The sequence below is a fragment of the Nuphar pumila genome, chromosome 13 (genome assembly GCF_984573655.1).
Source record: "Nuphar pumila chromosome 13, dmNupPumi1.hap1.1, whole genome shotgun sequence".
NCBI classification, from domain to species: Eukaryota; Viridiplantae; Streptophyta; class Magnoliopsida; order Nymphaeales; family Nymphaeaceae; genus Nuphar; species Nuphar pumila.
This window is the reverse complement of record NC_143261.1, coordinates 71466162-71482093: the sequence shown is the minus strand read 5'-3', so window position 1 is coordinate 71482093 and position 15932 is coordinate 71466162. Positions and strand designations below refer to the sequence as shown.

At 36.6% G+C, this 15932-nt stretch overlaps 1 protein-coding gene across 1 annotated transcript; it reads right to left on the bottom strand.

Annotated features, from left to right (window-relative positions):
- Nucleotides 1-10285: 10285 nt before the first annotated feature.
- LOC149818668 (uncharacterized) lies at nucleotides 10286-15729 on the bottom strand. Its single transcript, XM_089985099.1, has 4 exons — nucleotides 15218-15729; nucleotides 12088-13540; nucleotides 11042-11736; nucleotides 10286-10916 (listed from the first exon to the last, which is right to left on the bottom strand). Exons 1-3 carry the CDS (start codon nucleotides 15593-15595, stop codon nucleotides 11495-11497), a joined length of 2073 nt encoding a protein of 690 aa, XP_089841225.1. The 5' UTR covers nucleotides 15596-15729; the 3' UTR covers nucleotides 10286-10916; nucleotides 11042-11494.
- Nucleotides 15730-15932: the final 203 nt, after the last annotated feature.

Genomic DNA, 15932 nt, shown 5'->3' with positions numbered 1-15932 from the left:
AGAAAATAGTTGAAGTTGCATTTTTTTTTGCCTTTTTGGCTTTTTATTGGATTTGCTTCTCGTTTGTATTTATGGGTGTTTAACACCAAGGGGTTTGTGTTTGTGGGTGTTTAACAGTGAGAAATCAACATTACAGAGACCCCAAGTAAATTTTTTTATAATTTTTTTGTATTTTTATTGGATATGCTTTCCGTTGTGAGTTCTGAAATAAAGAAAAAATGGCAGAGAAAATAGATAAAGTTGCATTTCTTTTGCCTTTTTATTGGATTTGCTTCTCGTTGGTGTGTGTCCAGTAAACAAGAAATTACAGAATGACAAGGGTCAGACCTGATTACATGTAAATACATTAAATGTTGCATATGATTGTATCCTATTTACATCATGGATTGAGTTTTCATGCCCTTAGGTTCTAATGTTGATGAGTTAGTTACTTTCCTTTCAATATATAAATTTATTTGTTGTTTACGTGGATAAATAAATTTATACAGAATAGGTGTTTGTATCGGTGTATGACAGCATTGTAACACCCTAAAATTTTAACCCAAAAAAAATAAGAGATTTTTTTTTTGTAAGGTCTAGTCTATAGTGTTTCCTTAACCAAATCAAGTCAGGGCACCGTCGTTTAATAGCTCCTTAAAACCGAATGCTAAATTCTTTCAAATTATAGAAATAACATTGTCAGAGTAACTATGACATAAGCCTCATCTGGGTGTTCTCCCATAGCTTAGAATCACTAGTAATCATCATTCAATGAATTAACCAAGGATAGAGCCAGCTTACAACACGGAGTCCGATAAAGAATTAATACTTCATCCAAACATAAAACCAAAAAAACAGGCATTATTCGTTGAAGGCACTATATTCCAAAAGCTGTATGCCTATGCAAGTATAAAATGAAATAAGAAAAATAATAAAAAATAATGATAAAACGAAAATATTGCTCAGATAATCTAAAAGCATTTAAAAAGGCAAAATATACTAAAATTTGAAAAATTGTGTTAAAGGAAATGAAAATCCGGTTAATCTGGTTGGTGGCGATAGGCCAAACTTGAATGGCAAATCAACACCATATGACAAAACATGAAACTACCAGCCACCATTTTTATCCTTAAATTGCAAATCATCAGGATGTCTGTTGCAACTAATGGAAGGAATCATGAAACCCAAGCTCGCCAAAAAAATATAATGACCACTGAACCAAAACCAGATGAAACCGAATACAACCACAACTAGATAGTCTAATAATGGCTATGGCATGAGAATAACTTAGATGTTCCAATAAAAGTCACTTAATCAGCATTTATCAACTAAAGTTGCACGTGCAGATGAAAAGAAATCCAGAGGCAGAAAAGAAAGATTCACAGTAAAAATACTATGCATAACTTTATTCACTTTACACTACAACAAGAGTTGCACACAAAATCAAAAGGCTAAACCACAATTCTTATGAACCTAAACAAAATTAAATGGTACCATGCCAGAGTAGCAACAATAGAATAATGTCGGTCAGCAAAAGCATATGCAATCATTACAGAACTAAAAGCCACATAAAAAACATAAAACTGTGAACAACAAAATGGCAGAATACTGGACAAACCAAAAGTAACAAATCATTAATTCTCATAATTTCAACTAAAAGATCAAGATTCCTCCATTTCAGCAATTACTATAAAAGCTTTGATAGGACGCTGAGCTAAAAGTTACAATAATTAGCACTCTTATCCAAAAACTATGAATAAAAAGTCCTAAAAGACATGTCAGAGGCAAAATGATTTTTTATGCTAGCAAACTCACACCATATCTCATCCTTATAATGCTCTCACATGGAAATTTAACATGGCACCATCGGGTGGTAGGCATTTTATTCCCCTCTTTAAACCAAGCCATTTATAAGGATGCAAGTGTTTTTGTCTCTTTAAATAAAGTAATTCAACAACCATTGAAGAAATCATATTTTTACAAACATCACTATTAATAATTGACATTACAAACATGGACTGTGCATTTGCAACAGATACCAAAAATATTGTTTCATAGCCAATCACACCGTTTGAAGGCAAGAAGGGTAGCTAAGGTGTGACAAAGGGAGAGGGTTGTTTACACTATTACTAACGATCTTAATGACGTCTTCATCAGAATCATCATCACTTCCTTACTCATCCTTGTTCTTAGTAATATCATGCTCAAACTCATCCTTGTTCTTAGTAATATCATGCTCAAACTCAACTTCATACAGATCCTAGTTCCCTAAATTGATATTCTTGATAAGAGCAAGGCATTGAGCTCTAAGTGGTCGACGCCAAGGCACCAATCTCCAAAAAGGCCTAGTCGGCACCTAGGTGGGACTAGTCGGCCTAATCAAGACCACGAAAAAGGAAACAATCAAAAATAAAAAATAGAAAAAATTATTATAAATAAAAAATACATATTCAATACAATTGATGAAGCTAAACAAATAAAAACAAACATATAATTCATGAGCAAAGCTAAAAAAATTAGCTGTCTTGCTCCATGGACTAGGCAGACTAAGCCCATTTAAACCATGGAGGACTTTGTTGGTCTGGCTGACTTGTATAAGTTCCATGAGTTAGAATACATATGGTCTGAGACAGTTTGTTGCTAACCTTTGTCTAATACCTAATTGAGTCCATTCCTAGATCTTTGTTTCAAACATGGGAAATCTAATTTTGGGTAGTGTTTGAATCCCTCATATGGATTTTTCTCCCATAGCTTAACATCACCAAAAGTAATCATTCAAAGAATTAAACATTGAGCATCATATAAGGTTTTCACCCACAGCTTAACGTCACCAGTAGTCATCATTCAAAGAATTGAACATTACTATCAGAGTAACTATGACTTAAGCATCATATGGGTTTTTTCTTCCATAGCTTAACATCACCAGTAGTCATCATTCAAAGAATAAAACTTAACTGTCAAAGTAACTATGACTTAAGCATCATATATGGGTTTTTGTCCCATAGCTTAACATCGCCAGTAGTCATCATTCAAAGAATTAGACATTGAGCATCATATGGGTTTTTCACCCACAGCTTAACATCACCAGCAGTCATCATTCAAAGAATTAAACATTACTGTCAGAGTAACTACGACTTAAGCATTATATGGGTTGCTTTTCCCATAGCTTAACATCACCAGTAGTCATCATTCAAAGAATTAAATGTTTCTGTCAGAGTAACTATGACTTAAGCATCATATGGGATTTTCGCCCATAGCTTAGCATAAAAAATAGTCATCATTCAAAGAATTAAAACATTACTGTCAGAGTAACTATGACTTAAGCCTCATATGGGATTTTCTCCCATAGCTTAACATCACCAGTAGTCATCATTCAAAGAATTAAATGTTACTGTCAGAGAAACTATAACTTAAACATCATATTGGTTTTTCTCCCATAGCCTAACATCACCAATAGTCATCATCAGTGTTGTGAAAAGCGTTGAGGCGTGGCGAGGCGCTCCACCAAAAACCGCGGCGAGGCATAAGCCTAGAGGCGTAAAGCGCAAGCCTCAAATATTTTTTTTTGAAAACTTTAAAAAATTACAAAAAATATCTAAAAATACAAATAAACAAAGAAATGCTTTATTGATGAAATAACAACCAATAAGAAATAGAAAATCTCAAATAAGTACTAAAAAATATGAGATTAACATATAAAAGTAACTAAAAACTGATTACATAACTGAAAAATATATGAGATTAACCAAAAAAAGTTAAAATATACTAAAAAACTGATTACATAACTGAAATAACTGAAAAATATATGAGATTAACCTACAAAAGTTAAAATATATGAGATTATTCTAAAAAATATGAGATTAACATATAAAAGTAACTAAAAAAATGATTACATAACTGGAAAATATATGAGATTAACCAACAAAAGATAAAATATACTAAGAAACCAATTACATAACTGAAATAACTGGAAAATATATGAGATTAACCAAAAAAAGTTAAAATATATGAGATTATTCTAAAAATTATGAGATTAACATATAAATGTAACTAAAAACTGATTACATAACTGGAAAATATATGAGATTAACCAACAAAAGTTAAAATATACTAAGAAACTGATTACATAATTGAAATAACTGAAAAATATTTGAGATTAACCTACAAAAGTTAAAATATATGAGATTATTCTAAAAAATATGAGATTAACATATAAAAGTAACTAAAAACTGATTACATAACTGGAAAATATATGAGATTAACCAACAAAAGTTAAAATATACTAAGAAACTGATTACATAACTGAAATAACAGGAAAATATATGAGATTAACCTACAAAAGTTAAAATATCTGAGATTATTCTAAAAAATATGAGATTAACATATAAAAGTAACTAAAAAACTGATTACATAACTGGAAAATATATGAGATTAACCAACAAAAGTTAAAATATATTAAGAAACTAATTACATAACTGAAATAACTGAAAAATATACGAGATTAACCAACAAAAGTTAAAATATACTAAAAACTGATTACATAACTGAAATAACTGAAAAATATATGAGATTAACCTAAAAAAATCTTGTTGGTTATGTCTCAGAAATCTTGTTGTAAAAAAAAATTGCGCCTCAGGCTTGTGCCTTGAGGCACAGAGGACCGCGCCTCAAGGCGAGGAGCGCCTTTTGCGCTTCAAGGCGCATTTTTGATAACACTGGTCATCATTCAAAGAATTAAAATATTATTGTCAGAGTAACTATGACTTAAGCATCATATGGGTTTTCTCCCATAGCTTAACATCACCAGCAGTCATCATTCAAAGAATTAAAGTGCTACCACCTGAGAAACTATGACTTGAGCATGATATAGGCTGTCTTGCATAGCTTAACATCAATAACAGCCATCAAAAGTATTAAAAAGGAAAATCTGGGATCACTAAGCCTATGACAATATAAGGGGAATCTAGACAAAATTTCGCTCCAGATGCGAAAACAAGGAACCACAAACACCATTTTCAGCCTAAAAATATACTTGCAGTAACTGTTGCAACTCTAACATAAGAGGGAAACATGTAAAGGTTCATTAAATATCGGCTGGATCTATACTTAACACATCCAAAGAAAGACCACATATCCTAGATCGACTGAAATAAGAAAAGACACCACTTAAAAGTCAAAATGAACTGTGGTGGTCAAATAAAAAGCTGTAGATCTCAGAAAAATTAAAAAAACTGATTTAATGAAATTATGAAAGAAATCTAGTGGATAGGAAAACATACTCAAAACACTATGGATGACATGATGTAAACCACTTAGCAAAATGTATGAACCAACTTAGCAAAAACTAGGGAATATTACACCAAATTTACATAAATCTAAACAAATTATAACTGCTAAATCAGACTACCTATCTGGCTGTTAATGAAATCATTAGATGCCTGGTTTGTGGTCTATATCAAGGTTGTAAGCTGTCACATGGGTGCGGGTGCGGCACTTTCAAAAACCTTGGGTGTGGGGGTGTGGCAGGGCAAAAATGTAAAAAATTAACAGTTAACATTGTAATAATATCATTCATCATGCATGCAATATATCAACCTAAATATCAATCAAATAAGTAAAGTAATTACATAAATCAACCTAAATATCAATCAAATAAGTAAAGCAAAAAAGAACTAAATTACATAACAAAAATATAACATACAATGTATATGACGATGAAGTAATGGATCCTAATAATTTTCTTCATCATCATCAAATGCATCATTAGAAGAAATATTGGGCTTAGCTAAATTCATGTTTGTCATGTTGAAATCATGCTCTCCCTCGAAGTCACACTCTTCTGGGTTTACATCCCAAAATTTGGATGTTCCTTGTCTGCGTTACAAACCTAATTTGAAAATGTTAAATACAATACAAGTATATTTAAATAAAAAATAATCAAATAACTAAGACAGCAAATTAATACATGTATTCAACATTGGTTTGCGAAAGTAATCGAAGATTTGAATGAACATATACTAAATCCTCTGCACGCTTGCTGGTAGGGGTGGCAAAATCTGACACGACCCGCCAACCCGACCCGCTTCTTAGCCGGGTTTGGGTTTGGCTTAAACGGGTTCGTGTCATAAACGGGTCGACTCGCCTAACCAGTTTATTAAACGGGTCGGGTTCGTGTTAAGGGTGTGCCAACCCGCCAACCCGTTAAGGTTGGGCGGGCAGGTCAACCCGTTTACCCGACCAGACCCGTTTATTAAACGGGTTAACCGTGTCATGTTACCCGTTTAATAAATGGGTCGGGTTCGTGTTTGCCACAATCGACCCATTTAATAAATGGGTCGGGTTCGTGTTGAGGTATGCTAACCTACCAACCCGCAGACCCGATTGCCACCCCTACTTGCTGGTGAGTTTGTTTCTCTTCATGTTGTGGATTTGAGAATATATGCTCCAATTTATTTCACATAAGATGAACTAGCAGGCTGCGATAGCAATCTTAATGCAAGACGTTGGAGAAAATGTGTTTCTAATCCAAATGTTGACCACCATGTGATAGGATCTATATTATCCTCTTCTCTCGCGAATAATGTCGGTCCATGTAATCTCGAAGATGAAAATTTTTCAAACTCTTGTGTGACTTGATGTAGAAGATATGCTTATGGAAAAAGTCTTGTCGTAAACATATTTTTATGTCTTCATAGCTCTGGGTCTAAATTTGGAGGGACACGACCAATACTACCTGTCCACTACTTGTTTACATAATATTTTGGATTAAGAGAATGTACCATGCAATACAAATAAGTGCTTCTCTTATCCCATCTTCTAACTAAAATTGAATGAATATGATTAAAAAATTCCGAATCATCAAATGCAAGATTTTTTTCTTCATGCTTGAAAACTATAGCTTGTATTTTTTCAATCATATTATCCCACATTTCATAGACTCTGTGAAGCATTGACTCATCCTTATCAACTTCTCTTAACATTTCTCAAATAGGTTGCGTAAATAGAAGGAAGTATACCACTATGTCACAAAACTCATCATCAAGAATGAATTTTTTAATTTCTGGAGTCTTGATATCATCATCAGCACGATAGAATGTTCAATTTTCATCAGCCACCATGTTAACCAAAGCATTCTTCACTCTTTTAATCCTCTTCACCATCATAATGATGGACGCAAAACGTATTTCAACGACCTTCAACAATTTCAAGTCAGAATGCCTACTAAATATAGCATTAGCACGATGGTGGTTAACAACAAAATTTCTAATGCTTTTGACATTTCTTTCTAAATCTTCAATCCATAAACATAAAACATATGCTTGTGAATTTTCTTCTTCTTTGGGGTTGCATATGCTCTTTAGGGCCAGATTTAAGCTGTGTGTTACACAGGGAGTTCAAAAAATATGCGAGTAGTCACTCTCCAAACTCAACGTTGCACTTTTACAAATTGGAGCATTGTGTGTAATAATTTGTACAACATTTTGATCACTCACTTCTTTTATCACTTTTATAAACAACCCCTTTAAATACTCTGCATTTTTATATTCTCCAGATGCGTCAACTGCTTTCAAGAATACAGGGCTGCTAAGCGAAGAAGCAATAAAATTGATCAGTGAACACCTTTGAATATCTGTCCATCTATCAGACACAATAAAAAATCCATTTTGCTCCCATGAATATTTTTTAATCTCCAACAACCTCTCCACATTTGCCCTCTCTTCTACAAGAAGTATTGTTCGTATTTTTTCTGAGTTTGGAGGCACATAACCACTCAAATTATAATTTGTCAAGAATGTTACTAAATCCTTCCAATAAGGATTTCTTACCGCATTAAATGAGAGTGAACTAGAATAAAAATACCTCCCAACTTTTCTAGCTATATCCACCCTTCCATATGTATTGAATAATGCTTGTATCGTTCCTCTACTTCCTACATTGACTTTTTTTTTTTTCAGCATCTTCTTGGTGGCTTCAAAATGACACACTAATTGCACAAAAATCACTCATTGTCTTTCTCTTCTCATATTCTTCTTGTATTTTCTTGCATTGTTTTCGCATTGCCTCATCAACTTTTCTGCATCTTGAAATGCCATATCCTGGTATCTTCAACAAATGAGCCTTCACACTTGTGTAAGACCCAACAAAATTTCTTTCACAAAGCTTGCATCGAAATCTCTTGTTTCCACCACCTCCTTCTCCAGTTTTTGCAAGCTTATCTACATGTACCCATAGTGGCCCTAAATCATCACTCCCACTACAACTATCAACAAAACTAGCATCAGAACTCACATTCGGGGACGAAGATGATGAAAGTCCTTTCCCTTTGTCTATCATTTTTGTACTGAAAACACAAAGAAAATTATATTAAAATCAATTATGCAGACAATCAAGATTTATAAAATCGAGTCCAATGATGAGTTGTGGAGCCTGATTCAGAGTTTTTGCCCTTACTGGGGGGTTCGCCCCCCCCGTCACGGGTCTTGTTGCGCATTCAAAAGGCGGGGGTCCGGGGGGGGCAGCACCTCCTAGAAGATTTTTTTTCTTGAAAGGGGCTTGACCCCTCCCTTAAAATCAGAGGGAGCAGGGTGGAGGGCTTGGCCCCTCCCCTGCCGAAAACAGGGAGGGGCTCGGCCCCTCCCCTGCCAACCCAACAAGAGAGCGAGAGGGAGCAGGGAGGGGGGCTCAACCCCTCCCCTACCGACCCAACAAGAGAGTGAGAGGGAGCAGGGGGCTCAACCCCTCCCCTATCGACCCAACAAGAGAGCGAGAGGGTACCTGCGACGAGAGAGAGGAGGAGGTGGCGTCGGGCTCCCCTGTGAGACGTTAAGAGGAGAGGAGGCCCTTTTAATCGGCCAATAGAATTGACAAAAATGACCCTAGGTACGTTGACCGCACCCAGGGTCGTGTTGACTGCACCGAGTGCCACACCTGCACGCGCACACACGTCACGCGGCACCTGCTTTGCCGAGTCCCTGTGACTTAGGTTGTAAGTATCATATCGTTACCCGTATTGGTCGGGCCCATAGTAACATTGTATCGTATCATAAATTTTTAATAACAAATTTCTAAAAAATACAAAAAAAATTAAGAAAAACACAAAAAATTAGCAAAAATTCTAAAAAAACATATCGCATAAAACAATGATGAATTGCACAAAATACAACCATAAAATCACATATGAAGCATTTATGTCTCTACGAGCCACATAAAACATCATCAAACATCAACTAATATAGAATCATATATAATATTGCACGCATATCTCACAAGAACAATGCAAAATATTAAATATATTGCAATTAAGAGCATGCCACAAGACTCATACTTTCATATTACATAAACAAAAATATTATGGCAATAGTTGCATTCAATTTTCAATCGGTTTTCAGTCATCACTTGAGTGCGCCATTGCCATGCCGAATCATCTTATGCCATCTTTGTTGGAGTATGGAGCCTGATTTCTACCTTAATATAAATCTTTAATTTTCGAGAGAGTAACTTTGTAGTTTCTCATAATAAAGATTTACCTTAACCCATAGGGAGAACTTGGCCCTCAAGAGACCTTTTAAACCCAAAACAAAAAAAAATGAGTTTCGGGTGCTTTTTAAGTGTCACACCCGTATCGTACGATACACCTTGTATCCCACGATACAAAAGTGTATCTACCGGTACGATACACACACGTATCAAGATACGAGTGTGTATCGTATCGTAAGCCCCAAAAGTAATGATAGAGACAACCTTGGTCTATATACAGAAAACTACATAAATTTCAGTCTGTTGCAAAATTGAAAACCACAAGGAAAGAATATGCAGATCATAGAATACTAAAGCAAGAAAATTGAAAATCTATTTTTCACTAATAAAAAATAAAACCAAAATGTATGTTCATCTCTGCAATTATCATGTAAATAAAAAGAAATTGGCATAATGAAACTTGACATAAACCATGAAATACTTCATATGAACACTTTGGAAATTGAGGAATGTTATCCGTTTGTTGGATGCAACACAGTTTAGAAGCAATGTGCCTTGCATGGTTGCAAACTAGGGACCAGATATTTGATTGGCCACGATTAATCCATATGGAATAACTACAGCAAGTCACCAACTCAGCTGAGTCACATTCCTGATTCCCCTTTCTACTTTATTTAACTAAAAGGAAAAATAGAATACTTATTAAAAATAAAATCCAAAAGTCGTCTAATAAAAAGAAAATCCAGTATCATATAACTATTTGTATAGCATGAATAGAAATAATAAGGAAAAAATAGGCAGAAAATAAAGGTGTTCATTACATGCACGTTGAGAAACAGAATCTCTAATTCATGATTCAGTGGAGTCAACAGATTTGACTAAGGGCAAGCCAATGCATGACCATACAAAAATACAAGAATAAATATAAAAGATTCAACATGACTTGGTTAAGTTGCTAGTTGATTCATGAATCCAGCCAAGACAAGTATAGACAGTTACAGATACAGACCATTTATTTCATACAAGTACCATAGAGTTAACTGGTCTTCTCTCAGTTAATTACCACAGCATCTTGACATAGCCAAAGCAACCAATAAATGCAAACAATAATGGCAGGAAGAATATCAATAGCACTAGGAACCAATAGTAGCTGCTCCAAACCTTCTTTCCATGCTCTTGGAAAAGTAAGAAGCAGTATCTTCTCAAAAGATTATCCAACCTCCTTGAACTGTCTTTATACAGCATGTACTTGATTGGGGGTCACAAAAGGGGGCCAATAAGATCTCTAGATAATCATCTTCTATCCCAAAAAGGGAGCAGAGGAAACTCATCTTGTAATACAACAGTCAAGAAAGTATCCAACATGAATCCTTGAGAAAATGTCCAAACCATCCCCGTATGGCATATTCTATCACTTAAACTGAAAAGAGAAAGGTTGCAGTTTGCATCCTTAAAGCATGCTGGCAATCATATCAAACATTTATCAGAGCCATATAGTATCATGCAAAACACAAGCAATAAAGAACTTTTTTAGTAGAAAAAACAGTATTTTATCCAAAAAAACTTTTTTTTAGTAACCATTTACCTTTTTCCCATTTCTGAAGGATGCTTATCTTCCTAACTGTAGCATATGTGTTTCCAATTTATGTGTCACCTGCATATCATTACCTTGATTGTATTCTGAGACTGTGAAGCTTGGAAGCACAGACTGTACAGTGTGAGATTTCAAACCAGCAGGTGAGGGAACTTGACCATCTTGGATAGCTTTGTTTTGACAGAAAGATGACCAAGCAACTTTAGGCTGCACTCATACAATAGAAGTTTTTGAAGTTGATATCTAGGTTGCTCAGGGCTCAAGAAGATTCCAAAATAATATTGATTCTTCACTCAGGCATGTGATAGATTGGGTTAGGTTGTCTTCATTTAAGTTGGATTACGAAATTGTCCAGCACTTTCCAATGCCCCGTCACAAGAAAAAGTTCATATCTGAGCCATAAGAAAAGGAAGAAATCCAGCCACTGGCAGTTGCAACTGCATTTCATGCGGAGGACTGATGTGCTTTTTCAGAAATAACAGCACTAACAATGTCTGTTATAAAATGGTTGAAGCATTCTCTGCAGCAATCTGGCATTAGAGAGGAAGATATTGTCTGCTGCTTTCTAGCATGATTACAATTTAATTTTGTAAATGGATGGACATTAGATTTTGAATGCTCTAGTCCACAAGCTGCCAAGATGGTGTGAGTAGCAATCCTACCAACCTCCTTAAATCTGTCAGCCCCTGAAAATAGCAAACCACTTAAGGACATACATATTAAATTTTGAAATAATAACTATCCTATTAAATGCTGCATATCCATGAGTGTCTCAAATTTCCCTTCCCTTGCTATATGAAACAATGAAACATTTTCATAACTATCCTATTAAATGTTCATGGCATGGTGAAAAGCTGAACAATGAAACATTTTTATAATCTTTTCCATATCTTTGAAGTTTGAAGTTTTATGAAGAAAAAGATTAGCTCAATTCTTAGAATACTGCAACTGGAGTTCGGTTTAATAGCAGTATGCACCAGCATGAACGTAACATAGACCATGGCAAAGAATGATAAGGGAAATAGAAGTTTTCATACCTAGTTGCCTTCCTTTAGTCAACAACTTCAAATTGAGTTTAACCAGTGACTGAATGTGGCATTTATCACTCTTATACTTTTTCACTGCACATTCATCTTTAACTTGATTAGCCCCTAGAGCCTTGGAATTGTTGCACACTTCTGTTTTCCTGCCAGAAGATAGCTTAGGCTTAAGCTCATTAGAACCTAAGCTTAAAACAAATGGTGAAGTCAATCGATCATGAAGGTCTAGATTCCCAACGTGAACATTTGGTAATTTTGAATCACGTAACCATGAATTTGAATCTTTTCCATAGTTCCTTGCACTACCGACCACCTCAACTACAGCATGGCTATCAGAGGAGGCACAATAACCCATAGGTACATCTGAGCAAGATGGAGTCACTTCTTCATTTACATGAGCATTCTTATTTAATTTGTACTTGTCAGACTCCAAACTTTTGGCTAAGTATTTGCTAACACTGCTATCGACAGCACGAGTCCCATTCTCCACGGGACAAGTCATCAATTTCTTAGATGCGGGTGGCTTATCTTTTGTTATTAAGCCATCAGACTGTTTTCTTTTTGATCCCTTTGAAGAATTACCTTTAAAGGCATTATTAGGCAGTGGACCACCCTGTAAAGACTTTGCAATTTCCATCATTTTCCAGGCTCGATCAACATCATGCATACTTCTAGATGTTGTCTCACCACCAGAAATTATTGCATCAGAAACCACATTCTGAACACCCATAGTATCCATGTCTTTATTTAAGCGCTTACAAATATTTAAATCACTTCTGTGTTTCCCTCTAAAGTTCTCGGTCGACTCAGTCTCAAAGCATCTAGATGAGAAACTTAACGATCCAGTTCGTAACGCATTCCAATTCTCACGCAAAGTCCTAATGTGATTCTGCAGACTTCGACAGTGGGACAATGTTCTTGCCCCTTGTTCAGTATTATGTGATCTGGGGAAAGAAGCTATCGTGTGCAGATCAGTAATGACTGGAGGTGATGTTTGTCTTTGACGATAAGAAGTATCTTGCAATTGTTTCCTAGTGGTGGTCTTCCTCCTAGTTGTCCAACCATTCTCAATGTGGTTACTTTGTTCAGGTTGACTAGATGATCTATCCAATGCTTGATTTATGGGCTCTTCCTGCACTATTTGAGAAATTGAAACATGTTCCTGAGCCGCATCCAGTGCTTCAACATCGGTGGACAAATGCCTGATAAAGCTGTCAGAATTTGCATCAATGTTAGAGAGTTCATTCCTTGAGATGGTACAATCATGGCAGTACCAGTCTCCCTCAGGGACGGTGGCCCCCAAACCAACACAATATGTATGAGCAGCAGCATCACAGAGGTCACAAAGTAAAAGAACACTTTCATTATCAGAGCCCTTGCATATAGTACAGCGAATATCTGCATATCGATCAATACTTCCAGCCCCATCATCTCCAAGAGGTTGGCAGGCCTGCAAGAAGTCAACTATATCAACCACATATCATACAAAACTATCACCAAATCCTATTATCTCCATTTTCCAGACCTTTATGAGGTAAAGAGGATTCCCTCAGTCTAGAAGATGGAATATCAGAGACAAGCTCAGAATTTGGCAGCCTAGGGTGATTTACTGCCATACACCCCCAGCATTTCAGAAACAAGCATCTCCTATCCTGAATGTTATTGAGCCAACAGCAGCGCAGTATGTTACAAGGCCATACAGGGATTGATGTGATGCAAATGAAGTGCAACTGCAATTTCTTTTTGGTTAACTAAAATTTTCTTGCATATAAAACCACATGTCCACTTAGGACATATGAGATAATTCTTTTTCCCAGTAGTGGTTTGTTACAGAAAAAACAGACATATGGTGCCAGAAGCAAGCCATGTTGACTTTTTCAATCACAAATAACTAAACAGAAAAAAAAAAGGAAGTGCACATGCATTGAAGAGGTCTAAAAGTAACTTCCGTTTTGAATAAAAAATCAATATGAACCATGGGAAAAACACAAAAAACACGTAGAAATAGCATTAAGGGACAATCACAAATTCCAGATATGACAAGCATCAAGAATAGGGCTTCGCAATGTCCAATAAGTCAGTGTTCCATGACCAATCCCAGCATAAAGGAGCCTTAATAGGGTCAAGTGCATCAGAACCCATTGGTGATCCCAGCCCATTTGCAACTTAGGGCTGGTAAACGAACCAAGCAGCTTGTGGCTTGACTCAGTTAAGCTCATCTGAGCCCGTTCATGATCTGGTTGTGTAGTTGGCAAGCCGAGCCATGAGCTGCTTGTTAAGCATAACAAGTTGAGCATCAACACGAGTTCGGTTCAACTCCGCTCGTTTAGGCCCGTTTTAAATAAGTTCATATAAAATATATGTATCTTACATGTTAAAAACAGCAGGGTTGTTCAACTGGCAGGTTAATTGTGATTTATCCAGTAGGTCGTGGCTCCAAATCTCTTTATGGGCATGTTAAAAACATGATTTTTTTTTTAATGATCCAGCTTGGGTTCAGCTCATCTGGCTCAAGATCATGCGAGCCAAGCCTGAGCAGACCCTGGCAGTAAACAAGCCAAGCCCGAGCAGACCCTCTCTCTCTCTCTCTCCTGGGTCTCAGAGCATGGAACAAAAATTCACCAGAATATTTCAGAGAGAATGCATAGAAGATGGGACCATTGACGATGCTAACATATTGCGGACACGCATATATGCATGGGTGGAGAGAAGTTGGGTTCGGCCGTGTAATATGAAGCTTGAGAATGCATTTCCTAAAGGGTGACATGATACAGATTGAACACTGAAGCTACTTCGAGAAGACAGAAACCTCTAAGGAGTTAGATGGGTACAGAAAGCACATTTCAGAATGTTGAGCAAATAAGAGTCTGACAATAATGATGAACAGAAAACCAGAGGAAAACATTACTCTCAACCTTCAAATTATCCATCAAACGATACCAACACATCAAATTAAAACAAGAAAGACATCTATATAACTCTCAACCTTCGACATCAAGCGCACATTCACAAAGTATGATCGAGCCATTCATTAAAAAACATCAGCACGAAAATCAACTCCCGCCTCTCAGATCCAAGACAAACATAATCTAGCAAAATCCAGAACAGGGAAAATAAGATTTCCAACCTGGTCGCGAACAGGAACAACGACAAGCCGTTCCTGGAGGCAATTACTGGGCTTCGCCGGACGCCAGATCGAAGCAAACCGCTGCTTGCACATAGGGCACCTCGACTCGACCTTCGCCCACTCCATTATGCAAACGAAGCAGAAGTAGTGGTCGCAGCAATCGATCACACCCCGGATCGCCTTCCCGTCTTCTGAGAAGCAGATCCCACAAATGCACGAGGGACTCTCCCTCGACTCCGGATCCACATCCTCCATTTTATTTTTCCCCTTCCAAGGAGTCTTCGGCGAGGACGGGGTTAGAATTTTCTGGCGTTTGATCGGAGAGACCTCCAATTCGGGGCCTGACAACTCGCCCATGGGCTCGGATTCGCCCTGCATTGGCGGAGAAGAGCGAAGGAAGCCACGGAAGACTAGGGTTTTTATCAGAACACAAAGGGAAAAAAGAAATGGGGGGGGGGGGATCTAGAGTTTCTTCTTCCCCTCTCTAAACAAAACAAAAATGAAGACGGCTAGGGTTTTCTGCGGAAACGAGTTGTTTATATGCGTCCGAATTCCAAAATTAGGCGCACGTCCATGTGATTTTCGCGTCAGACGTGCAAACGGGTCGGATCACAGTAGATCCTAATCCGAGTATGAAAATTAAGCAACCAGTCCGAATCCAACTCATGATCCGATTCATTAAGAGTTGAATCTAGATCCCGTATGAGTTTGAGCA

Coding starts and splice junctions, on each gene's coding strand:
- LOC149818668 (XM_089985099.1), bottom strand. CDS start 15,595: ATGCAGGGCGAATCCGAGCCCATGGGCGAGTTGTCAGGCCCCGAATTG. Junction 13,541..15,217: donor TTGTTCCTGTTCGCGACCAG/GTTGGAAATCTT, acceptor GACTTCTTGCAG/GCCTGCCAACCTCTTGGAGA. Junction 11,737..12,087: donor GACTAAAGGAAGGCAACTAG/GTATGAAAACTT, acceptor TGCTATTTTCAG/GGGCTGACAGATTTAAGGAG.